General features: G+C 36.8%; 1 protein-coding gene across 1 annotated transcript in view; it reads right to left on the bottom strand.

The window, feature by feature from the left end:
* Nucleotides 1–681: 681 nt before the first annotated feature.
* Nucleotides 682–26,428, bottom strand: part of ENPP1 (ectonucleotide pyrophosphatase/phosphodiesterase 1) — a 51,865-nt gene continuing 26,118 nt past the window's right edge. Inside the window, exons 7-25 of the mRNA XM_079325151.1 lie at nucleotides 24,066–24,145; nucleotides 22,622–22,741; nucleotides 21,445–21,554; nucleotides 20,208–20,273; nucleotides 19,831–19,903; nucleotides 18,141–18,249; nucleotides 16,850–16,981; nucleotides 15,394–15,425; nucleotides 14,016–14,143; nucleotides 12,844–12,913; nucleotides 10,840–10,927; nucleotides 9,855–10,030; nucleotides 9,309–9,360; nucleotides 6,821–6,975; nucleotides 5,432–5,567; nucleotides 4,565–4,645; nucleotides 4,007–4,139; nucleotides 3,199–3,355; nucleotides 682–2,368 (exon numbers count right to left, since the gene is read on the bottom strand). Of these exons, the coding sequence (XP_079181277.1) occupies nucleotides 2,201–2,368; nucleotides 3,199–3,355; nucleotides 4,007–4,139; nucleotides 4,565–4,645; nucleotides 5,432–5,567; nucleotides 6,821–6,975; nucleotides 9,309–9,360; nucleotides 9,855–10,030; nucleotides 10,840–10,927; nucleotides 12,844–12,913; nucleotides 14,016–14,143; nucleotides 15,394–15,425; nucleotides 16,850–16,981; nucleotides 18,141–18,249; nucleotides 19,831–19,903; nucleotides 20,208–20,273; nucleotides 21,445–21,554; nucleotides 22,622–22,741; nucleotides 24,066–24,145 (2,066 nt within the window). The 3' untranslated portion in view covers nucleotides 682–2,200. The remainder of the gene's footprint in view (nucleotides 2,369–3,198; nucleotides 3,356–4,006; nucleotides 4,140–4,564; nucleotides 4,646–5,431; nucleotides 5,568–6,820; nucleotides 6,976–9,308; nucleotides 9,361–9,854; nucleotides 10,031–10,839; nucleotides 10,928–12,843; nucleotides 12,914–14,015; nucleotides 14,144–15,393; nucleotides 15,426–16,849; nucleotides 16,982–18,140; nucleotides 18,250–19,830; nucleotides 19,904–20,207; nucleotides 20,274–21,444; nucleotides 21,555–22,621; nucleotides 22,742–24,065; nucleotides 24,146–26,428) is intronic.

Below are 26,428 nucleotides of genomic sequence, written 5' to 3'. Positions count from 1 at the left end.
GTGACTGTACGATGTTCCTTGGGTCCCATCAGGCTTCAAAAAGACAACCTAGTATCTGTCATCCTGGGGTATCACCAGCCACTGGACACCAGGACTAGCACCAGCATTTATTCATATGCTCTGACACCACCATTACAAACGTCTTTAAAAATCAAAGAAGAAATTAAATCAGCAGAAATATTTACACTAACATTAAATGAGAGTAACTATCTTCATTGTCAGTTTGACTTGTCCATTTCTGGCAAAGACATCCCAAACTCCACTCAGCTCCTGCCCTGTCTTGATGACCATAATAGCTTTCCCAACTGCTCTCCATTCCAAAATCAAAGGTCAAACCAGAAGTCACATGCTTGAAGACAGTCTGGTTCCATTTTTATCCAGTAGCTAGGCTGGCCCTCCCTCTTAATGGAAACTGGCATCACCTTCAGATGTCAACATATCTATTTGTATTCAGGAGACAGTACCAGTTGTAAAAAAACCCCCCAAAAACCAAAAAACCTTAATGCCTTGACCATCTTTCTTCCTAACTTTCTCTCCTAATAAAAAGTGCAACTAATCTTATAGTTGGAGAAATTATCTTCAATTCATGGAGCGAAGACTGAAGCAACACACATCCCTCCCTGAAAAAAGTGAAATTGTTATCTATAACTGCACCAGATGGTAGCACTTTGTACAGAAAGGGTCACAAACAGCATAGTTCTTCTGATGGGTTTATTGGTCACAGGCAACATTACAAAGCAGTTACACTGAATAATGCTGTCACAGTCCTATTGTAATGTGAAGTTGCTACAACACATTTAGATTTCACACAGTGAAACTACATGAGAAAAAAAAATTCATGCTCGTAACATAAGATCAAGAAAATACACTTTGTTAAAAGAAAAAAATGGTCCCAGAACTTCAGCCCATTCAAACTGAAGTTAATGGAAAAGCTTCCTCTGACTTCAGCAGGCTCTGAATCCAGCCTTCAATGTGCCCTGACCAAGCTATAAGGTCAAATGCCTCTCTGCTCAGTTACAGGCTCTTCATTATTCAGACATACTTGTGCGTGACGTGTTTTCTCCTTTTTAAATGAGAAGACCATACATGTTAAATTGGCTATGCCGAATTTGATACATAACAGAGCCAATTTTGGGTCATCAGCTTTAGAGAGTGGGAGAATTGCAAAGGTGATAATATGTGTACTGGAAAAGGAGGGAGTTCCTACACTCCTGAGTGTCTGTAGCAGCTGTTTGTGTAGCCTGAAAGCTTCCAGGAAAGGTCATTACATGCTTCTTCAGAATTTGCATCTCTGACAGCATCTGCATTCAAAAATGGGACTTCAAAACCACAGCTGACAAAAACATGTACCAAACAGACAAACACATCTTTACTTCAATAAAGCAAAATATTTTCATCAAATCTAAGTTTAACTTGAAGTAAGATAATTACTTCTGGGAGCTCAGATGTATTCCTGACAAAGCTTCTTCTCATTCACAGGTGACTTGATGCATCCTATGCTCACCCGTTCAGAGGAGGTACAACATACAAACTGTGCATCTAATCCTCCATTGGTGTTGGAGCCATCAGAGGGCAGCAACATGCCAAGGCTTCCCAATCCATGAAACTCCTGCAGCCAGGCATCTCTTCCACGTGCTGGAAGGCTCAGCTGCCAATCCTACTGACCCCAGCATAGCTTCTTGCACCATAACACTGCATTGTTATATGACACCCAAAGCTCAGAGTGCAATTCACACTTCAAGGAAAACTGGAGTGAGAAGAGTGCTGGTGTTTAGATTTCAATGATCACCAAGAATGTAGTTCATTCCCAGAACTGTATTTGAGAATTGTCTGCATTTTTAAAGTAGAATACTGATTCTAAACCACGCTTTATAAAATTCTCCCTCTCCAGTGCATATCAAAGATAACATTTGTGTTCGTGTCTCAGACTATGATGACCAAATGATGTTAACATAATAATGGACATGGTTCTAGCACATCCCAGTGGGAATGACAGGTGCTGCCATCCTGTGTCACAAGCATAGTCCATCAGGAGTCCCTGAGATACAAATATGGCACCCACTCTCCTCTCTACTGGCATTTTGGTCAAGAGTTCTCAATAAAAGTTCCAGCTTATTTTTTTTTAAAAAGGTTTCATTAATTAAAAAAAGTCTATTTACAAATCAGTTGTGACATGAATAACAACATTCCATAGGAAAAATTAGACTGTCTCAAAAGTTGGTAAATATGTTTTTAACTGTAAAATGTCAGATATTGGCTGTTTTCTGTCTTGATAGAAGCTGAGTCCAGTAAGTAATTCTATATCTCTGATCCGAGCTGTATGAAACCTCATTCTCTCTTCAACCCACATGGACTCAGACTTGCCATCCTGTTGACAAATGAAAAAAAAAAGTGTTATAAAATCTTTTTCTTCTCCTGAGATGCATTCAATCTGCTAAAAAAAGACATTTTGATGTTTTATAAAGACATAAATCAATAACTGTTGGGAAGCAGCTAACAAATGGAGTGTGCAGGATTATACATAGTTAGAAGCTTCTCTGAATTTAGTTATTGCTGTTACCTCCTCATGTATACAAAACCTGTAGGTGCACCAGTTGGTGAAAATGGGGAATGGCAAGTTAGGTCCAGAATCTATCTACCATCAGGATGATAAAAATATTTCTGAGACCTATGTCTGACTGTATTCTTTGCTGCAGGATTGATCTACACACTTCCCACACTTTTTTCCTGATGTATATGGAGTGCAGTTATGTGTGTTCTTACCACAATGCCAAAGCAAGAACTAGAAGCAACCAGTGCTCTTCAGGAAGATCTGTGTCTTCTCCTGGGAACGCATTTGGCCTTAGCACTGACCTTTACCTGTGGGTGACTCCTCTTAGAATCTCTCCATCCTTCTCAGCTGCTGACTTAATAGTTGCATTACAGAAGTCTGTGTATGTATCACATTGATGTTATCTGCATACTCTGACTCCACTCTGCTAGTTCCAAGTTTTGCTCTTTGAACAGACCTATTTTCCTACTTGATCGTATTCACAGACTTTGACATAATTCCATTTGGAAAAAATATTGTTTTCTCTCTCAGGATGAGCATGTAGACTGTACCATTTTTACAGGCTTTAACCAGTTAATTACTGATATCCTACAAAACAAGCTCCAGCCTGACTTCAAATGTTTGTGGGGGCCAGATAGACTACTTACTGCACAGCTTTCAGTGTTGTCTTCTCTGTGAGGTACAATGAAAGACAAGGCATCTAGAGACCCTTCACACTCCAGGGGAGTTTCAGAAGTATTTTTACAGCTAGTCAGCACAATGAAGAAGTGAGTAGGAACTAGAACTTCTGAATTACCAGGGTATCTGAAATACAAAACATCTTTCTGTAAATCCACTGAATCATACTTGCACGAAAACCAAATGACAACATTCAGCTATATTCAATTTTATCAATTCACGTGTTTTGTCCAAAGAAAGCTTAGGTCTGGAAGGAAAATTCCAGATTACTATTTTTGAAAATCAAGTTTGGCTTGTAGGCTGATTTAAGTAACAAGTTTGATGAGGTATAACAAATTGATTTGACATAAAAATGTGTAAAACTCCAAAGGAGATGGAGAGTTCAGCCTGAGTCCAGGAACCTCTCTGCCTGCTAGCTTGACCCAATTTTGCTAACTAGAGTAACCCACAGTAGTAGAACACTGCCAGCTCAGGAAATATCAACCATGCCTCCAGGGATAAGCCCTTGCCTTGCTCTCTCCTAGAGGCAAAGGCAAAGTCCTAAGTTTTCAGGCTGGCAGACATCATCCCACATGCAACAGCTTCTCTTATACTCCACCTTCAGGTTTAGGATGACACATTTTGAAGGTGCATTTTTCTCTCAGTGCTTGTTGCTTCTTTCTGAACTTACTTTTCTGCTTAGGATTTTTTGCATGTCTTTTTGAAGAAGGAGAACAATTACTAACAGACCAGTATTGGAGGAAGGAAACAAAGGATTAGAATGTGAAAGGTTCTCACCTTTTCAACTTTTCTGGGGTATCATAGAGGCCATCAGAGTCATAATCAAACACAGGACCACTGACTACATTGACACCATTCCTGGCTGCAGCATATTCAGGTAGCAGGTGTTGGTGGAAGTAGTTCCATAACACTGAAACACAGTAATGGAATCAGGATACAATCTTCACAATAGAAGCTGCTAATACAACTCTGTAGAGTATTTGGTGGAGAAAAGACAGACATAAACTCAGAAAAGAACAAATCCTACAGGTGTTTATGGTTGTTAAAGGTTGCATTCAACTGGGCAGTAGTATTAACTGTACCACGTCCTGACATATCTAATTCTATATAATATTTTATATTATAATTAATAATTGAACAGTATTCCATTACAAAACAAGGCTGCATCACAGTTATCCTTTTTTTCCATGAGGAATATGCTTATTTTCTCTCAGTCAACCATCTCATGTTCCCTCTCCCAGGAACCAGGGGTCATTTGCTTGATTTGGAAGCAAGCACAATACCAGCAGCCTTCCATCTAACTATGGACATAAAATAGGCATACAAATAAAATACCTTTAAATGCAGGATACATTGGCACAATGTTGCTGGTAAGCAAGGCATCATAGTGAGGTTTCCTTGCATCTGTCATAAAATCTGAAACAAAAAAAATGGGCAAATTAATTACATGGATTTGTTACTTTAAACTTACATTTTCGTGCTTTTAGTGATCAGTGTAATAACATTGAAATGGAGGTGACTTAATTTTATTTTCCAAAACTGATGTGGGTGTAAGTGCTGAGTTCAGTATCTGCCAGACTCCATCTAAAATAAATAATCTTAGTAGCTGCTGCAATTGCACTTGTCAGACATACAGCTGGCAAATTTCATGAGATTTAAAAATAACAAAACAGGCTTCTGAATTGTGGGGAAAGAAATAAAATTAATGAGTGTCAGGCCAACCGTCCCTGACTGCAGAATCTAGGCATAAAGGTAGGATTCTGTTGAAACTTTGTGAACTGCATTTGATGTGGATGGTTAAATAATCTGCTACTTGGTATTCAGTGCAGTAGAGTCAATAAAAATACTTCCATATTGGATCAGCAACATTTCACAAACAATTTATCCATATATACAAAGTGAATTTGCAATTTACCACCTTTCTGGGCTTCCATGTCTACCCCTAGCTTCTTCTGTGAAATGTAACATCAGAAACATAAGTGTCAAAACTTCTGGGAAGTACTAAGTGACTTTGTACAACCCACCTACTGCTGAAGCATCTAAAATGTTTTCCATTCTCATATGCTGAAGTGAACTGCAACAATTCAGCAACTACTGCTTAATATTCTGATTAGGTATCAAGAACACCTACAAAAGACTACACCTGCTACATTACAAATCATGTAAATCAGATATGATACACAATGAAGACAAAGTACTTACCTGGAGGAGCAAGAAATCCATAAGTTAAGCGAGGATGGTTGTTGTAAAACAAACAAGTCTGGTTATGATTCTGTGAAATACGAACATCTTTGTGTAAACAGCTGGAGACAGCTCCTGTAGAAGAAATCCATTTGTCCTGTTGAACAAGAAGAAAGTATAATTGTGGTAACTGACTTAAAACAATTCTCTCAGTATGAGGGACTGCAGAACTCTAAATATTTAGCTGCAGCTGCCTTTAAGAGTGTGAAGAGCTGAAGTAAGATGCAATAATTATTCCTCTTTTGTCAGTGGAAAACAAGCCACTTCATATACCTTGGAAATAAAGTGAACAGAACTGCAGCATTTTAGTAATTTATAACATCTAAAAGAGAATCTAGAGGTGCCCATTAAAGACAACCTGATTTACTGACAGATAGACAAACTCACATAATTCACAGATAGATGTGTGGGCCACTTGTGAGAGTAACTGGTAGTTTGATGCCACTATACCCAAAATATTTAGGATCAAGTAAATCTTACCAGAGTTTAGCTAATTTTAACTGTAACAGTCATTATTTAAAATCTACGATTCCAGATAATCAAATTAAAAAGCATTCTCTACTATCCTAATTTCTTTTAAGCATGATCTGTCTTCTAGAGTTGCTCTGAATGGGAAAGGCCAACTTGAAAAAACTCTTATTCTTCAGATCAGTGCTCTACACTGAACAGGTGTATGTTAAGCATAGGGTTCAGGACCACAAAGACTTGCTTTATTTTCACTGACCTCTTTTTTTCTCCAAACAGGATTATATTCTGACAGAAGGATCATATCAGGACATGAACAGCTCAAGATGGTCCTGAGATTACTTTTTCAAAAGGATCCTGCCACATGACAAATAGCTTTAAGACTATGGAACCCATAGTGAGGCCAGTTTTTGAGGACAGCACTGGCAGACTGCAGCAGCAGCAGAGCTATACCAGTGTAGTTCTCTTAGGGGTTCTACATCAATGGCAATGGACTTCTAGCTTAGATCTGCACAATCAGGAGGCAAAACTGTTTCACCCTGAGAAATGGAATAGTCAAACTCAATCCTTATTAGCATAGCAAACCTCACACAAATTTCTACTTTATATCTTATGTGGTTTATCTTAGTTGTCCTGCTAGATAATATCACAGACCCATTTCAGCTGGAAAAAGACCTCAAAGATAATTGAGTCCAGCCTTTAACTGATCACCACCTTGTCAACTAGACTATGGCACTTAGCACCGAATCCAGTCCTTTCATGATGATGATGCCACCACCATGGTGACTCTCATATCATCAGCACATATAAGAAGCCTTCAGGAATAACTGACACTCTAGATTTTTACTCTTCAAGGTTGTTTCTAATCTTTCTTCTTATACTTACATCTTTGCCAACAGTGTAGGCGCTCCACAGAGACATCCTGTAGTCCCTGCTGTACCCGCTCACGTAGCGGTAATGGTAAAGGAGGCAGTAATTATGGTTTTTCTGCAGAACCCTGGGCCGTCCGTAGGGCAGGTTAAGTTCCTCTGTCTTCACAACTGCAACAGAAATAGTGCTTATTGCTCTTCAATCAATACTGGTTGTTAAGTACCGTCCTCTTTTATATATCTAAGGCTGCCTTAATTTTCAATTGCCAAGCAAACTGAAGTCACAGAAATGGGACAAAAAAAATTCATGATTATATCAAAGGTATAGTTTCTATGCTATGGCAGTAAATTAGTGATGAAGCCAATATAAAGAAATCATTTAAACTTATACTGCACAAATTAAACTTGTATTTGAACCAAACCTTTTGCCATTAGAAACAGGAGATAAATTGCAAATTTAAAGTCTTCATTGACTTTGTGTTTCAATTTAAAAATGCAGGATCTGCTTTTATGTAACATTTAGATGGGAGAGAAATGAATTCTGGTGATTTGAAATTACTATTCCAGTAGAAACCACATAGTGGTATGTAAAAATGCATCTAAAAGACTAGGAAATACAGAGATCTAAATAAACAATACAGTGAAATACTGGATTAGATTTTCAACTATGCAATGACTCACTGCTTTGCCTTTGAAAATTCAAGTGTTTGCAATCATTACATGACTAAAATTATAAAGAAGGTGTCAAAGTATCTTCCATTAAATAGGTCCCTACCATCCGCAAATTATTACACAATTTCAAGGCAAATGTATTACATGGGGAAAGGAATTGAGCAGGGTTTTGGGTTTTTTTTTATGTGCAGGGTTTTTTCCACAGCATAAAAAAAAAAAAAAAAGTGAAGATTATGACAGTTACTTCTCCATCCATGAGGGAAAAACAATATTTTTTTCATAAAAGTAAAAATGCAGTTATAATTTTTGTCCTTACAGACTGTCAAGTTACAACAATCAAAGAGAGAACATGCAAACTGAAGTAACTAATGACATCCATATAGTCTTAAGGAATTTCTAGGCTGGTTGCTAGAATTCTTTCATCTGTGAAATACTTTTTATATCTAGTTAGCTGTTAATCACCACAATCCATAATGAAATTATTGCTGTTAAGACAGTGCTATACCAGGTCTCACTGATAATTCAAGACAAAATCCTACTGCTTCAAAAATGTGGGTTTAGGACCTTAAGTTCCTATTTCTACAAAAGAGAACTGAAGTATGTTATTGTGTCTCTCCTTGTCAAGTCTCTTCAAAGCCAGGTTAAGCAAAGCCCTCAGAGATCCTTAGAGTCTGTTTCAACAAAACCCATCACACACCTTGGGGAAAACACATCATATCATTCTAACTGGATTTGATTTTGTTGCTCTCATAAGCATTAAAATACTGAAAGATTTAATTTAGAAGGGTTCTGGGACATGTTTTTAAATGACAACCTGTCATTAGTGGAAAAGATTCAAGAAAGTTCTATCCACTCTTTGTTTCAGGACAAACTACACAAATCAGCAGAAGCTTTGAATTAGCTTTGGTTAAAAAGCAAACACTGAACTCTGCCTGGCCTTTATGTCCAGTTCTTAATAATAGTGAACTATAGCAGGGTGTTGTGAAATATAGTTTATTTGCATAAAACCCTCAAGGTTTCATGAACACGCACGCACATACAAGACAAGCCTAATCTGACAGCCTAATCTTCTTCATGACATCTAGGTTCCATTTTGACTTACAGTTTTCATTATTTACATGCTGTTTTACCTGTTTAATGCTCAAAATTGTTTGTTTTATGACTCATGAGCACATCTACAGCCTTTCAAACTGCAGCTTAAACATGGCATGTGTATGTCCAATGAATGGAAATAAAGCATAAATAAAAGAAGTTAACAGCTCAAGACCACATAACAAACATGCAAAATACTCCTTATGCCTCATTAAAAGTATGCTGCCATTAAGGATATCATTATTTGCATTGATTTGTTATCAGGTGCTTCCCCATACAACACTCTTGCTGCCCATTCTGGAATGCTCATTACCCCAGTGCTGGAAAAGTCAAAAGTAACAGATAACACATATGCCATAAAGACACATGTTTAAGGATACACATTGACCTGAGAACAAATGGTTCAGCAGGGCTGTATTCAAAAACATGAGAATCATAGAATGGCATGGGCTGTAAGAGACCAAAAAGATCATCTAGTTTCAACTACCCTGTCAGGAGCAGGGACATCTTTCACTTGACCAGGTTATTCAAAACCCCATCCAACCTGTCCTTTAACACTTCTGGGATGATGCATCCACAAATTATCCAGGCAGGACTATAGTTCCAGCCAGTATTTCAAAGAATTTTCACATCATTTACTTGAGAGTTGCTCAGAAGTTTAAAAACCTAAAATGTTTGATAACTAATATTTTTTATTGTTGTTAGCTTTTAAATTTTATATTATTATCTGAAATTCTTACCTTCTGTTTCAGTAAGATTTAAATGCTGATGAAAATCCGTTATGGGCAAGCCCTATAATTATAAAGGAAAATCAGTGAGATTCTACAAAGCACATTATGAGTCAGTACCACACTTAAATGTAACTTCTGTCTTGCAAGTTACGCATACACAGAACTCACTGACATGAGAGGAGCTACAGGAAATTTGCAGAAACAAATTGGTTCTGCCACAAGCAAATCTACAGGCTTGAAAACCATAGCCCAAACACTATATTCACAGAATTGAAATTTCAGCATAATTAAGTGAAGCAAACAAGAACTGAATGCCTTCCCCATGAAGCTTCTGTGGGGTTTTTCCAGGTTGTTTAGAGATTAATGTGACTTAACATAAGCAATCTGTAAAAAAATTAATACACAAATACAGGCTAGCACTCACTAACCCGAAGCAAGAGTTGATTTTGAAATCAATAGTAAGGAACTGTAAAACTATCTGGAGAATGCAAAGTTTCACTCTTTGAGTACAACACAGTCTTCTGCCTCCACAGCTTTAACCATTTCAGTGCTTACCCCTGTCCTGCAGGAGCAGCCAGGGCTCACTGAAAAGGCTCTTTCTCCCACCACAGAACATTCAGAAGGACGACTTGTTTCTTTGGGATGGTGGGGGGTGTAAACAGGGTGATTTAATAGATGGTTTAGGCGTCCATGAGTTCCATTGTTTGGGGCTGGTTTCAAACCAAGCAAATCTATGAAAGAATTCAAATGATATTAACAGGAGGAGAAAGATTGTAGTACACAGCTGATTATATTGTGCTTACAGGTATGGATGAGTCAAAGCTTCACTTTCACCCAAAAAGAAAAGCAATGTAATCTCTTTAAAAGGGACTGCACATGTTCTTAGCTAGGGTTCAGTGTGGTACTGAAGGTTGGGCAAGTCTCTTGAATGCAGACACCAGTTGAGCATTTGCAATACTCCTAAGTATTTTCTGCATCAAACTCTTTGGTAATACTCTTCTTCTCACAGGAGCAGTATAGGTTCTAACAAGAGAGGGAAATAGGCAGGAAATAATGGAAAACAGGTGAGGGCCTCAAGGGGAATAAATGACCAGAAAGTGGTAGATCTAGTGACAGACTTTTGGAGAAAGCATTATATACAGAATGAAGGAAGGGACACAGGAATAAGGAATCACAGTAGTATTGTGTTTGAAAGAGGTGGGCAAGGAGGCTTCCCTTCATGATGGTAGAGAGATTGTGAAGTAGCCATTTTTAGTAGTGGTGAGTCAGAGCACCAGCTCTGGAAAAGCCAGAGGAATACACAGTGTGACCGGTGGAAAAGAGATATACAAGGTAGCCTGACCAGTAGATACTAAAATGCTGTTGGTCATTTAGAGATGGCCCTTTCTCAGAAAAACAAACAGCTGATTTGTGAAAGTCAGCAGCAACTCTTAAAGATGAGTTTCTGAGGACATTTTGCAATCTGTTATTAGAGGATTTACAATACCCAAAAGATGTTATATTTTACTGAACAAAACTGACCCCCATTCACTGTACTTACCACACATTAAATTATATACTTCAATGTTTTCAAATGGATCAACTTGAGTACCAAACTTGAATCCTGGTCCAAAGCCAATAAAGATAGCCTAGGATTTACAGAGAAAAGTATAGTGGAATTCTGTTTAAGGCAAGTTGAAATGAAAATTAAATTCATACTCAGAGGACATTTTCTTCCAAGAATTTCATTTTTAGTTTACCAACACAGTATGTATAAAGTCAAAAGCATGTGTTCTCTTTTAAAAAAATGCAGATGCATAAGAATAATTTTTAAAAGCAGTAGAAGAGTGTTAGGAAACAAAATTCTTTCTCTTTCTTGCCTTTAGCCATTTATGACATCCCTTGCTCTTCTGTGCTTTTGAAGAAATGAAAAAGCATTTTCTTAAACTCTTTAAAAGATTTAATGGAAATGTTGATCCAAAGTAACCATCACATATCACATCTTGTAAACAATTTGGAAGCTTTTAACTATAAAAACATCTGTTGGTAGCAATGCTTTAATTGCAATGGTAGGACTGGGCTTCCATGCCTGGTTTGCAGCTGTTCTTTCTTCTTGCACCACTTCCCGAGCTGTACTGGACCTGATCCAGGAATTCTGCCAGCTCAAAAACCCTCCCTTTTTTTTTTTTTTTTTTTTTCCTGCTGGCCCTTTTCCTTCTGGTTCAATTCCCCAACCTACTTGACGCTGCAGCCACACAAATCTTGCAGCAGCATACTGCAGAGTTTGCTGCATGAACAAAGAGGCAGGAGCAACAAATGCTTAAGCTCAACTGCTGCCAAAACATTGTTTTAAAACTTATCCTCAGTTACACAGCTTATTTTTAATGAAGACAAACAGATTGCACGCAATCTAGGATCAAGATACTGAAAGAGTGATGGATGTTCTACATTGTATAGCACATACCTGGGTAAGATCTCCAAGCTCTTTATGAACAATGCAGTTGTCTCAGATTTCATAGCTGGGTGGCAAAAACAGGCTAAAACTCAACTCCTAACTCATTTCTTTGAGATTAAAGCATAACACAGGGCATTATTTTGCAACTGTTGATACTAGAATGTGCAGGCTAATAACGTACTCAACCAGACTAATTTGAACCAGATGAGGCAGGGACACGCTACCTCGTTTGTTGTTTTCAGTAATTACAAAATATGAAACATTGTTATGCTGCTATAATGTTAGCCACAAAAAGGATCAATTGTATCTGTTTTAAGGCTTGTTAGGGGTGTTATGAACGGACAATCCTAATTGTGGCAAAAAGTTTCAATAGAGTCTATCTACTAAATAAAATCTGCGCAGTCAAACTGCAGCAGAGAAAGATGGAATATGTTTAGCATCACATGGCATGCTGACTGCAGCCCATTACTAGAAACATTATCAACAGGTTTTCCATTGTGAAATCAGGGAATTATAAGCTTGGAAGGGTAAATTGATACAAGATTAAGACTTTTTTTAAAAAGCAGTTTGATGCCGACACTATTTAATTGTACAACACATTTAAAAAAAAGGTTTTTAAGAAAAAAAATTATTTAAAACTAGCTTCATGAGAAGACTCTATAAAGTCCACATAACACACAGATTTCTCTTTACATATGTGTTTATTCACCGCAATAGATCCAAGTACTTCACAATGGTTTGTGGATTTTAATCCTGAAAACAGCTTTTTGAAATCAAGAATATTGGCTTTCATTTTATTGATAGCAGAAACTAAGGCAGACGAGATAGGTTAAGTGACTTCCCCAAATGAGGCAAAACTATGGATCTTGATTTCATTTTTCCCTATGATGTCTTCCCATTTCTCATTAAAGAGAAGTTCAAGGCTCTCCTTATTTGTGTGGGCTATCCAGAACACCACAATATCAGTCCTATAAATGTTTGATTTAACTGCAGATGGAATAATATCATAGATCTTTAAAAAACAAAAAATGGAAACTCAACAGCCAGCAAATACAGCATTTTGAAATAGAAGGAGCTAAAAGTAAGAGCTAACATAAGCTTAAACCTCACCTGCATATTGGGGAAGCGATTGTCTGAGCCATGGAATCCACCTTTGCAGCTTTTAATCTCAAGTGGTTTTCTATTAAAAATACACAGTTTATATAACTCACATTTTTCAAATCATATTGGCATAAAGTACTATTTACTCCTCTGTTTAAAGTTACTTAGAGGATTGTCCATAGGGAATGAGAAGTCTTTAGTGCTTGGGAAGAGAATGCCTTTAAAATCAGAATGGTAAATTTCTTTACAAATGTTATGCCTTTGGAATTCTCATGTGTCCATCAGAATAATTTAAAGTCAAAGCACATGACATATGAAAAAATAATTCATTTCAGGATAACAGATTTTCAGCTCACTGTCATTAGGGTAATAACTTTACAGTACTTTATGAAAGCATATTCTCAATATTTTTTTAATAAAAACACTAATCTAATTTAAACCATTCAGACAGGAATCTTACAGTCTAATTAAAGCAAACATCCAACCTGTGCTAGGTCCATACACACGATGTAAACACACAGGTCTGTTAACCCAAACCCAATTTGCACAATTTGCACGTCACACAGGTCTATTAACCCAAACATGATTTGCACAATTTGCACAGGTCTACAATTTGCACATGTTATACAATAGGACTTATTGAAGAGGTGCACTGAAAAACTCTTCCATTATGAAAGCCCTGAAGTATCACAGAAGTGCTCAAAATTAATACCATTACAACAGATACCACTGTTCTGGGACTTGCAAATTCTTTCCTCAAAACATGCGGGATCTCTTTGTTCATTCTCTCCAACAAAAACACATGAGGAAATTAATTACCATGGACTCAGTAAGTTCAATGACTGACAAGACTGACTTAACCCAGAAATTATTTACATGCTCTGCTTTCATGGATCACTTTGGAAATTCCTACAGCATGGCAAAATGTGCTCAAGTTTATGAGAGTATCTTAGTTTCTAACCTACCACTACCTCCATACCCAGCAGGGAGAATATAAATATCTGCCAGTTTAGAATTAAGCCTCCCCAGGCCAGCAAAACCTGCAGGAAAAAAACACATATTGCTCCTTTGGAATGTCCCTTTGCTATGACAGGCAAGAATACCCCACTCTAACAGCCACCACTGAACTCTAAGCACTGGGAAGAGAAAACAAGGAATTATTTGTTGTAACTGTAACTTACCGAGCAAGCTGCCATTGGGAGTCTAAGTAAAAGTGCAGCGGTTCGATCCGGTCGTTATAGGAATAATGGAAACGCTTGGGTAGCAGCTGCTTCATGTAAGCCTTGAAAGGCTGGTTTGGCTTTATGCACTGAAATGTTTGAATTGAAACATAGGGAAATTTTGGTGAAATGTGTCATTTATGTCATGCACAGTTCTTAAAATGCACATCAATTGCAATAGGTCTGCAACAATTTCCACTAAGAACAATGTAACTCCACCAGGTTTGGAGTCATAAGATCTGAGACATATGAATGAATACTTAAATTACAAATACTGACTGGTTTTGGATTCAATAGTTATTAGAAGATAATTTTAATATTGCATTATGGACAAAACTTGCCTCTTTTTTTTTTTTTTTTTTCTTATGGCCTACAATTGTATAGAACCAAATGGTACTGCATAGAATTAATAAAGAATTACACTAAGATATGAACATCATGATACTTTCACAAGTGATAAGAAACTGTCCAGTGCAAAAAGTCTACAGCTCTGTAATAGAGAAGGTAACAGACATGTAGGGCTTTTAGACTGATCAGTCAAGGACAAATAAACTTTTTTACAAATCAAGATCCATTAATGATTTTTGAAAGGAAAAAAATACACACAAAACAAAATCTCTACTGTAATATTGGAATTTTTAAATACTGAAGTCATCTATACAAACAGCATTGCTCTCACTAACAGCAGTGTTTGCACAAATGGGAGGCAAACAGATTATGGTGCAGGAATGAAAAACAGAAACCATGGACAGAGCAAAAAACCAAATTCATTAAACTAAAACTGACCCTCCCCCCCAACAAAAAATAAGTCAATATTTTCTCTCTCAAAGCTGTTTATCAAAAAGGTGTGAGCAAAAATATCCTGTGTGTGTCCAGGCAATAGAGCTGAGCTTTACACTGTCATGGCCCTCATCTAGTAGGGTCCAGATACACAAGTTCTCCAGTTGGAAAAGCAACATAATACAGAGAGAGAAACACAAAGCCTTAGTTAATGCACAACCCATTAGTTGTGTGTCACCTTATTCAATTTTCACCTTCCCCTGTGTGGAACTACTTTTGTTGTTGCTGTTAACCAAAGGTCACTTATAGAATCAATTAGGTTGGAAAAGACCTCTGAGATCATCAAGTACAACTACGACTGAACATCACCTTGCCAACTAGAAAAAATTCTTCCAGATGTCCAACCTAAACTTCCCCTGGTGTAGTATAATATTATGTCCCCTCTTCCTGTCACTGAACCAAAGTACAGACTACTGTAAGTTGCCCAGCAAACAGCTAATGCTATGAATCTAAGTGGCAGCAGAAATTAATCTAGAGCAACAGATAAGACAACACTTACCGTGAGGTTTCTGACAATGCCTTCATAATTAACTGGAAGAATCATATGTAAGTATTAGTCACCTAAGCCAAAAAAGATCAGATGTAAAATGAAAGAATTCCCATCATGTAGTACAAATGATAAGTTTCAATAAATTCCTGTAAGAAATTCTTTTTTCAGATTGAAGAACATATAGAGCAAGATAATCCCTAAACTATCAAGCTGTTTTTAGAAAATTTTAGTTCAACCTCTTTTCCTTGATTACTTAATTACAGCTTTAAATTTAAACTATATTAGCTTAAACTTTAGTTAATTTTATTAGTTAAAAGTTAACCATACTTATATGTTAAACTATATTAGCCACAGTTAGAAAAACAAGCAGTAAGTTTTCAGAAGCAAATAAATGCTGTATTAATCAAGGTGAATTTTTCTTCACTAATATGCTAATATTAAAATTTAAAAAAATAAAAAAATAAAAGACACAAATGCAACTACCAGGACAGCAGTTTTGTCTAGCAAATATACTTGGAAAGAAAGCCAAGCACCAGCTGGCTAAGTTTCAGATGCTTAGGCTGAAGCCAGAAGGGACCATTACATCATGTGGTTTGACATTTTGTGTAGCACAGGCTCTCTACATTTCACAGTTACTCTGTCCTGACTCTCATAGCCAATACTTGACTCAAGTACCTAAAGGATTGCCCTGGCAAGAGAACCATTCATAATTCCTGCACAGACACATGCAGTGCTGCAAAGACAGCTATGCTACTTCATCATAACAGTGCACACGTCCAAAGGAGAGCATGTGGTACTGCTCTTCTTCCTGAACTTCTCCAGGGAGAGCTTGAAACTGCATTTGACTCCCATGTTCTCCAAGTAAACATTTAAAACAGTTTGTAATAGCATCAAGCAGCGAAGTAAACAGGACTTAAAGTCACTGAGGTTGACATCTGCAAGTTTTAAAGGGCACAGAGAACAATAATCTCAACAGAACAAAAGCCCAATCCACCCAAAAAATACTATGAAACATGAAGAAAGCTCCTGCACTCAACAATGACAGTAACAATTTAACATTTCTCTAAATCAGAAATATTGCAAATTTATATAAATCTTAATAAATTAGGAAATGAAGAAAGACATGAAGGGAGGAATTTTGGGCTGTCTTGTGTCTTTGATCTTATTCAAAGGAATGCCATTCACAAGGCAGGTGGTATTTGCAGTGGGTAACTCTGAGGCAGCACATAAAATGTTTTTGTGTGTTTGAATGTGAGATTCAAATATACTTTCAGACTTGGAAAGTCAAATGGTCTTTCAAAACACAAATGCACACTACTCAGTATGCCCTCTTCATCATTGTCCAGGTTCTCCCTAGCTGGAATTCACTCAAGTTTACTAATGGAATATGTGGATGCTAGGTTTGTATTTGTAAAGTACAAAAATGTATAACCAAATAACAAAAGTTAGTTTAGCAATTACATACAAGAGAAATACTCATCTGGAACATTATTAGGTCTTAGGCGAGCTGCAGGGCCAGGTACAACTGTGAAATCTTGAACACTGTCGAGATAGCTGTCCAGATATGCTGTTTTTCTGCAGCTCCCTACTTCCATCCCTGAAAAAGGAAATACATTTTCTTTTAAAATGGGAATATCAGTATAGAGTCACCTAGCTAAGGAGACATGTAACTTTAGTTGTAGAACTCAGAAATGTAATTTCTCTGGTCTTTTTATCAGCAATCCCAAGGCATCTGACCCAAGAAAACCACAATACTCACATATAGAGGATAAAAAACCAAACACAGAAAAACACTATTAGCCATTTCCTCAGCTGAGAAAATTTCTCCAATCTAATAAATAGACAAACTTTCTTCCCTAAAGGGAAAAGAACTCTTATGAGCCTAAGAACAGTAGTAATGGTCAGACCAAATATCAATTTAGCCCAGTAACCTACCTAACAATATTCAGTACATACCTAAAGAAATACCCAATAAGCACAGAATTATTTACTGGACTTCCTCCCAGTGCTCTTTATCAGTGTTCAGAAGACAAAGGGACTTTGAGTTGCTTATTGCATTTGAACTTTTATTTTAAATAATTCCTGGCAGGGTTACCCTCCATTAACGTCATAATTCTTTTAAGCCTGTAAAGATATTTGACTTGCATAATTCCCTGTGGCAAAGAGTTTTGCAAGTCAATTTTGTGCTGCATGACAGTGTGCTTATATTTCATTTGTCAAGAAAAGAAGTAGAAAAAAATAGTTAAATACATAACATACAGAAATAATTCCAGAAATACAGAAAAGCTAGAAAAATATATCAAAAGTTCATATTCACAGCCTTCTAACAACATATATGGGAACTGATAATGGAAAGAAAGATATGGTTTGTATTTTCAGTTCCTCAGCAGTTTGCAAACTGTTGCTGTCCAGTGTAATTAAAAGACAGAAGAAAGAAAAAAATGAAATTATTTTTTTACTGTTCAATTTTTTTAATTCTATTTATTTTATCATCTGGTAATGCACACAAAAGGAATTTGAAATAAAATATGAAATTTACTTAATTCCTCCCTATGTCTCCACTTCTCTACCCCCTCATAAAATAGTCTGAGTCTCTCCCACACTGATTATCTTTCATATCATCTTGATAATATAAAACATATTTTATAGGTATTATGTGCTTTGTTAACCTTGCCAGAAACAAAGTACAATTTCAGAATATTACTTTATAAAGACAGGTCTTCGAAGTTCTGATATATTTTAGAAAATCAATTTACCATGATCGGATATAAAAATAATGTTCAGGCATTTATGCAAGTTCATTTGCTTTAGACCATCCATCAGCATCCCTACTATTTGGTCCACTCTCTGTAATGCCATAATGACCTGCGGGACAAAAATGGGAAAGTAAAGTGTTAAAAATACTATTAAATATATCTAAATAAAAATGAGACCCTGCTGACTGCATATCACCTGCACTGTTCAGAATTAACTCCCCCTACAGAGGACTGGCCATATCTACACTACACAGCCCATAGCTCAGTTTTTTTTCTGCATACTGCACCATGACACAGCTAGGCATTTTATGTGCTATTTCAGTTGAAGATGCTTAAAAAAGAAGGGGAAAAAACCCAAACTGAAGGCATTGAACAAAAAAAAAAAAAAACACCTCACAGATTATAACCAGTGATGGTGGTTTTAAAGTATGAAATTGAGGATGCTTGTTGAATTGTGCTTGGGCACAACCAAGGATGCAGATACTGATGTGCTGGATAGAATAGAGGAAGGCAAACCTGCAATACCCTTCCTCAAAATGCCTGTTGGGAATTGGAGCAAACTGTCCTTGAAATTGTGCTCTGAGCCTAATATCCAGCCAAACTACTTTAAAGAAACTGAAAAAGCCAAACAATGAACTACCAGTCTGGCACTGCTTGTGATCAGGGGTCTGGTGCCCAAGATCACTTGCAGAAGTACAGCACTGGAGCTACTTTTGAATACTTGTTAGGTTTAAAAAAAACTTATTTTCCAATGAAGTAATTCTGTCACCTCACTGAACTACCAGCACAAGCTGTCTTGCTTTGTATCAACAAAGAAGAGAAGTTCCTGCAGAGAACAATATATACAAATCATCAGGGCCTCTCTCCAGAGCATTCCTGATGTACTTTAAATCCTGATGAACTTTAAATCCACTTATTAAATAAAGAAAAAGATAGCCAATTTAATCATGTTCCCCATACTGCAGTTCCAATGATGTCTTCCTTACACAAATAACACCTACACAGCTCAAGAGGAATTAGCAAGAGTTTTTTTACTCTTGTCACCACATAAGCTAAATACCTGACTGTTCAAGATGGGAGAATATTACAAAGGTCCTGAATTCCCAAGAACTTTTTCCTTTGCATTTTTCACTTTGGTTAAACTTTTAGCTGCAGTAAAGCTATTCAGTACTTTTTAAGACAGTGGCAGTCTCAAAGATTTCTTACTTATATAATAAATCACAGACTGTGATAGGGCCAATGTTCCTTTCAGCTGTCTCTTTCTGAGAAGGCATAAATTATAACTGCAGGGAGATAAAGCCAAAATCCACCTAACCTTAGCACAGAGACCGGAGGAAAATGTATGACAATTGCAACATGAATATTTTATCACCACAAGTTGGACATTGTTATGCAGACCTCTGTTCTTGCTAAATTGAAATTATATAAATTTTCTTTCCCCATTCTCCTCCCCTGCAAAAGTTATTTAAATAAAGAAAATTAAAATTAGGTTACTAAATAGGCTATTACATGCTTTTTATCAATGTTAATAATGGATGGACTGTCTATTCACAATCTTTTTTTTCTTAAAAAAAGCCTACTTCATATGATCTCAGTTAACCTAATATGAACTGTAGAAGTTATAGAGCAAAGCTTCAGATTAAAAAAAAAAAAAAAAAGGAAGAAAAAATAGAACTACAAAACTACTTACTCCACTGCTTACTGGTCCAAACTTATGGCCCGAGGAATCTGGTTCTTCTAAATACAGAGTGTAAAAGTGTGGTCTATATCAAACAGTACCAAAAATGTAATATTTTACATACATGTTGAGACAGTTTGAAGAGATTATATTTCAACAATGGAGATTAAGTATTGGAAAATACACTGTCATTCAGTGAGAAAAATACATTAAATGGAGAGATGCAACTTATTTTAAGAAGTTTTCAGTCACAGAAACAGATTTACACTAAATAATATTTTAACATTGTTAGAATAAAGCATAAGATATCATTTAAAGGAGAAACTTTACAAAGTAATTCATGGCAATAGCACTGAAACAGGAACTCACACTCCTAAATGAATACCTACCTTTCATCTTCAGGTAGCTGCAGCCAGCGAAGGACAGTCACCACTCTTTCTTCAAAGGGGATTGAGCTGCATCAAAATAATAAAACAACAATCAATCATGTATTTCCAAGAGCTAAATCTTTAGCCATACATTACCAAAAAAACCCTGTACTTTGACAGAAAAACAAAAAAAAAAATCAGAACAGGCTTTGCAGCAGGACACAAATTTGTCTGTGCTAATTGCCTGTGACTCTACAGGAGTTTATGGCCTGATGTTAATCTCCCTTGAATATCATTCCCAATATGAATAGAATAATACTCCCAGTAGTGCTTATGCTTATTATATAAAGCAAATAATTGGCCTCAAGGTGCAAAGTCACGTGCAGGCTTTTATTCCTATCTTATGCTTAGAAAAAGTCCTGATTTAGGAGTGGGCTTGGGTATTTTAAATTCAAATAGTTGAATGAAAGTTTCTCATACTATGTTACAAAATAGATCTCTGCATCAATTACTGAAGTAGACCAAAAATAAGCACATTGTCCTTTAACAACATGAAGCACCCACAAAGTAAGTATTCAATGTTTAACACAAGTTCAAGTAACAATGCATCATCAGTTCCTAGGAGAAAATATAGGTAGCTAACCAAGAATCAAAAATTCTATCCTATATGAAGGGTGTAGGAAGAGAAAATGATCCTAAAATAGAAATGAGAAGCCTGATTTCTTAGCTCAGATTTGAAATTTTTAAATGTGATAAACATTTTTATTTAGCAGAAAATTTTTAATTACAATGAGGAGCAATCATTGACCAAAATATGAGTGCATTTTCAAAATCTGCAGTGAAAACAATTTTAAATCAGAACAGCTTACCACAGTCAACAGTCAAACTTTAGTTTTCATGGACAGTATTACATCAAAGCCTGATCCATTCACTACATGAGAATTTTGGATTGAAATATTCTACACCAGCCACAATAGGTTTTTGTAATGAAAGAGTAAAGCACAAGAGCTTCAAAGCTGGTTGTGCTTAGAGCTCATTTTTACACATCTTATCATTACAATGTTTCTTGAGGAATGAAAAGGTAATTAAACAAAGGCTCTACATTATACTGAAACAAGTTAATTGGATCCTAGCCATTTTTCCCCATTGTACAAAATTGTTTAGAAAAGTAGGGGAAAAAAATTACACTTTCTCTGGCATCTGTCCCACTGCAATCATTACAATCAAATATTCCTCCAAGACAGAGGCGTTTACATACCCATTGTATATTTCATACAGGTTTGGAAAGGTTCCATTCACTGCTACATCAGAGCCAGGCCAGAAGAAGGTCCCTGCTTTCAGCCCCTGGTACATGGCCGTGAGCCAAATCTGCCGGAGAACATTGGCCGTCGTTAGCGCCCGTGGCCAAACCAGCCGAGACCACCAGGACCACAGCCACCTCACCAGCTCTCACCCTCAGATCAGAAACTAACAGTCTCATGGGCACTCCACAATCTTGCCTGTCATTGCTATCTGCAGCCCAGGTACACCTTGTAGGCTCATTCCTTGTGGCAAGCACTCTCACCCCTGCTGCTGCAACGCCACAGAGAGCCAGGACAGAGGTAGGAGCCATCAGTAGAAATGCAGTGGTAGAACCATGGCTGAACACCAGTGACACAAGAAGGGGTGGGAATGTTCCAAGGACCTTTGTCCCACACACTCTGACATATGGAAACTGTTTTGGTCAGTTATTTTGATTTTACAGCCGCTCTCATGGTTTACAGATTGCCTTCTGAATGTTTCATGCCTAACTCATGCATCACTCTATCCTCAGTGGCATGCAAGTTCTCCACCTGTGTGTTCTTTCTCAAGGAAAAAACCAACCAAACAAAACCAAATAAACATTTTAAAAAATCCCACAAAAACAAACAGAAAAAAAAGCCCAGTCTTCCCCATACTAAATAGTTACATCTGGTTCCTTGCTGTTCTTCAGGCTAGCGCTCACTCAAACTCTTCCATTCCAGTTCATTTTCATGGCAATCTCATCAGTTTTGCCACAGGTGTGTGATTGAGCTGATACAATTTCTTTTAAAACCACACCTTTAGGCTTAGAAGTAATTTAAGCAGACCATAAACCTTTATTAGTGCTTCTTATTACTCAGACTTGCTGGTCTGCTGATTTTCTCACAGAAGTCAACTGCAAGCCCACTCATGTTAAAAACAGACAGAAATCTGGTATCTATTTTAAGCCTGCATTCTCCCTGGGGAAAATTCCATTTAAGTTCAACAAAGCCTGTTGCAGGCTATTTTGCAGCTTGGTATGGTAATTCCTAGTGGTGCAGAGTAATGCTTCTTGGCTGACTTAGAATTACCCTCTGCACCCTTTCACATCCTCCAAGATATACCAAGTAACATAACAGGGTGATGTACATCCTCAGAAGGGTATTAATACTTACAGGCTGGCCTTGGTACCACTGTGGATTAAACTTCTCCTTACTTTTAAGGGTGAAGAATGCATTTCTTTTGGGGTCATACATCTTGTTATCAATTATGCCATGAGATTCAGGATACAGCCCCTGCAATTGAGAGTATGCCTTGTTGCAATGCTGTAAAGAAAAAGAACCTAACAGCTACTCAAACATGTCCTTTAGACAAATACATCCATTGAACAGTCACTCTGCTGGTGACTTCTACTCCACCAGCAGGTCAGGACCCAAATTCAGCAGCATCATCCCTCATTGCTTCCAAGCACTACCTTCCAACTCTCATTTGCTTCCCAGTGAGATTTTTTTTTAAAATTAGACACTGTCCTCTGGGATCAAACTGAAAGACACTGTTGGAGTTCACACATTTGTTGTATCTTTGGTACCAAAGATAAAGCAATTACCTATGCTAGACCTCCACCACATGAGCAAAAGTTCTAGCTCTAGAAAATCATTACATGAGCAGTCAAAGAAGTGCAGGCACCAGGTCTTTGGTAGTTTTTGCAGACTTTGTGCTCTGTCTTTAAGCAGACTAACTCCTTTTTAAATTTATAAAGGGTAAAATACCACCACCATTAGCACCTTGCTATCTTTCACCAGAATGAGGAGTTGAGATAAAGTTCTCTACTGTACACCTCACATGGCTGCTGGGCATGATTAATGCCTCATAGTTTTGTATTCAGTCATGGAGATTTGTGAGGATTACACAATTCAGCATCTCATCTCTCAGTTTGTACTCCCACCAAAGGTCTTGACAAACTGGGGAGATAAGAAAGTGCTGATCCTAGTATTTGATTGAATTTGTTGTAACATGATGAAACTAATAAGGATGTCCTGGACTCCAACCCTACATTTGTGCTGAAAAACTTCAATTTTTCTTTTTCCTCCTACATGCAAGAAGTGGCAAATCTACAAGATCAGCTTTGTGACATTTCTATGCAGGCTTGGGTACAGTCCATTACACAGAGCCAATATCAGCATGATACTCAAATCTTTCCTCTCATTTCATACCCTTCTTTTCATCATGCCAGGTTACCTTAATGAAGTGGAATAAGGTTGGCAACTTAAAGCAGTGAGGTTGCTCCCACTCCAAGAGAGGAAACTACAATTTACTGGAAATATTTACACAAATGAGTAGTTGTAAAGTGATGTGAACTTTTGGCTACATGGGATTTTTCACAGCTACTCTTGGAAGAACTGGAATTACTTACATTAGATCTGGCCACTCAACTGTAGTGTTATGTAATAGCTGTTAACCTAAATTTCGTTAATATAATATATGGTTTTCCTATTCTAAAGGAAAATCAAATTATTTTAATAATGCATCAGAATATACTAGTCCCTTGGAGAAAACTTGATAATGAACAGTAGTGGAAACATATAATATACATATTCTATATAATATAAGAATTCTTACTGTGACAATGGAGTAATGGTTGGGAAAGGTTTTTGAAGGATACACTGGTCTCATATTGGAAGTGGACGTTCCACATTTCTCTATAGGAAGCAATAAAGAAAGTCAGCAAAATTACTGAAATAAAAATCTTGCAAGTTACTCTCATGAAGACGTATGGCTATTGAGGGGAAATACAACAAACAAAAATCAAAACAGAATATATTTCCAGAAAGCTTTCATTCTTTAAAATTGTGGACTTACTAATTAAGTTTTCCTCCCATATTCATTTAAAAGTGTCTAAACACCAATTAACACAAATTTTATATATGCCTAATAGCTGACTGCAATGGCCACATGAGCAAAACCTACAGCCTTTGAGAAAAGCATGTGCAGATAAGAATGAAAAATGAAAGAAATCACACCCTGAAAAGTTGCCCTGGTATGGAATAAGTGCAGTCTGCAGATGGAGACCAACCAGACACTCAATCCTGGGTGCTCCCAGAGGTGAAGTGGCCACTGACACAGTGGTGCCTGCGTCTCTAAGTCATCTGCCAAACCATTGCTTATTTTGCAGTCTTCCTTTCTTGTTTGTGGGGCTTTTAAAATAAAAAAAGAAGGGGTCTAAATTCCATCAGCAAATGTATGGGCCCAAATTTTCAGAAAGAAAAAAAAATTGCCTTTATGACAACTTAAAAAATACCAAAACTGCTTCAACAGATAATAAAAAAAAAAAAAAAGAAAACTAATAGCCCTGTAGGAAGAACATCTCTTGGGTCATCTTCACTATGACTCTGGGTAATTATATATAATATACATAGAATAGAAATTAAGGGCTTCATAACGTAGGAAGTGTTGCATCAAGCACTTTGAACTCGTTGGACTGGGGCTTCAATTGGATTTCAGTTAAAATAATCAATTTGAGCTAATCAAAATAAAAGAAGCCAGGCCAGAAAAACAAATCCTCTCAAGTCACACAGGGATCCCCGCCCACACTTGTGTTCTGCAGTAACAAATGATCACTTGTATCTTTTTTTATTACTGGAAAACACCTAGCACATTTCAACTACTTCCAAATATGTTGTTGAGATTGTTTTTCAAAATCTTAGTTTCTTGGTGTGGGTGGGTAGGGAGGTTATCAGGTTTTTTTTGTTTTGCTTTGCTTTTTAAAGTAATAGAAAAACACACTTTAAAAGTTTGGCAAAAATCCTAGGGGGTTTTTGCTAGGACTTTCTGTAGGAGTTATCTTAATTTCTTTTGGCTTGTTGCCTTAGCTAAAGGTGATTTAATACAAAAGGATCACTTACCTAAACTTAAAATATCACAACATAATTGTGTATGAAAATGTCTTCTCTGGACACCACATGTGCAGAGCAAGACTACGCCTGGTTTCACTAAAATCCCTCAGCTCCATGCTGAACTGTCCATCTTTCAAACAGCAGGGAGAGCAAAATAATAACAAAACACTGTAAAAGTGAAATCATGATAGTCTTACAGGCATCTACTCTGACAGATTTCTCCAAGGACACACCAGAATATCACTGTAAGCATGGCTGAATTTACAGAACCAAATAATGGCAATATTTTTATCTATCAGAATTCTGCACTCGTCATCAAATGCTTTAAAGATGAAAATCCAAGTGTTTACCATGGTCCTAATTTAACACAGAACCAGGCAGTCCAATAAGATGTGAGTAGCTGCTCATTGCTTTGTAAATGCTGTCCTTCTTAAACTGTCCTTTTTTGAAAATTTAATAGTCCTATATAAATGGACTCTGAAATTATTTAATACAATTTTCAGCAATAGTCAAGTAATTTGTCCACTATTGTTACCTGTCTACACAGAGGAATGGATTTCATTACCCTTTTCTAAACAGTAAAATCCTGCAGGAGTATTTATTCACTCATGTAGAAATTTATTTTTGCAATATGACTGCTTCCACCATTTTTGGACACGTGGAACATAAAGCACATAGAGATTTGAAGCCACAGACCCTCAGAGTGTTATGGGACATACATCTCAGTGACATCCATTCTCATTAATGAGAATATTTTTCTCTTACTAAAGAAAATGTGCTTTGTCTGAGCATTTCATCAATTTTTTACCATGAAGGAAAAAAGAAAACTGAAGATCCCATAGCATATTGTATAGCAAAAGCCTTCTAGCATATTACCAAAAAATTATCTAGAGTACTTTAGAACCATAAACATAATGCAGAATTAATACTTCCCCATATTGGAGAAAGTATTTAGTTGGATATAAAACATCTCTTATTAGGCATCCTGGAATTAGAATCTTTTAAAAATATACATTTTGACCATCAAAAAGCTCATAGCTGTGGAGAAGTGAAATGATTTTGATGAAGATACAAAGGTATTTGTATTTC

Source organism: Erithacus rubecula, assembly GCF_903797595.1.
Source record: "Erithacus rubecula genome assembly, chromosome: 2".
NCBI classification, from domain to species: Eukaryota; Metazoa; Chordata; class Aves; order Passeriformes; family Muscicapidae; genus Erithacus; species Erithacus rubecula.
This window is presented reverse-complemented; position numbering and strand designations above follow the sequence as displayed.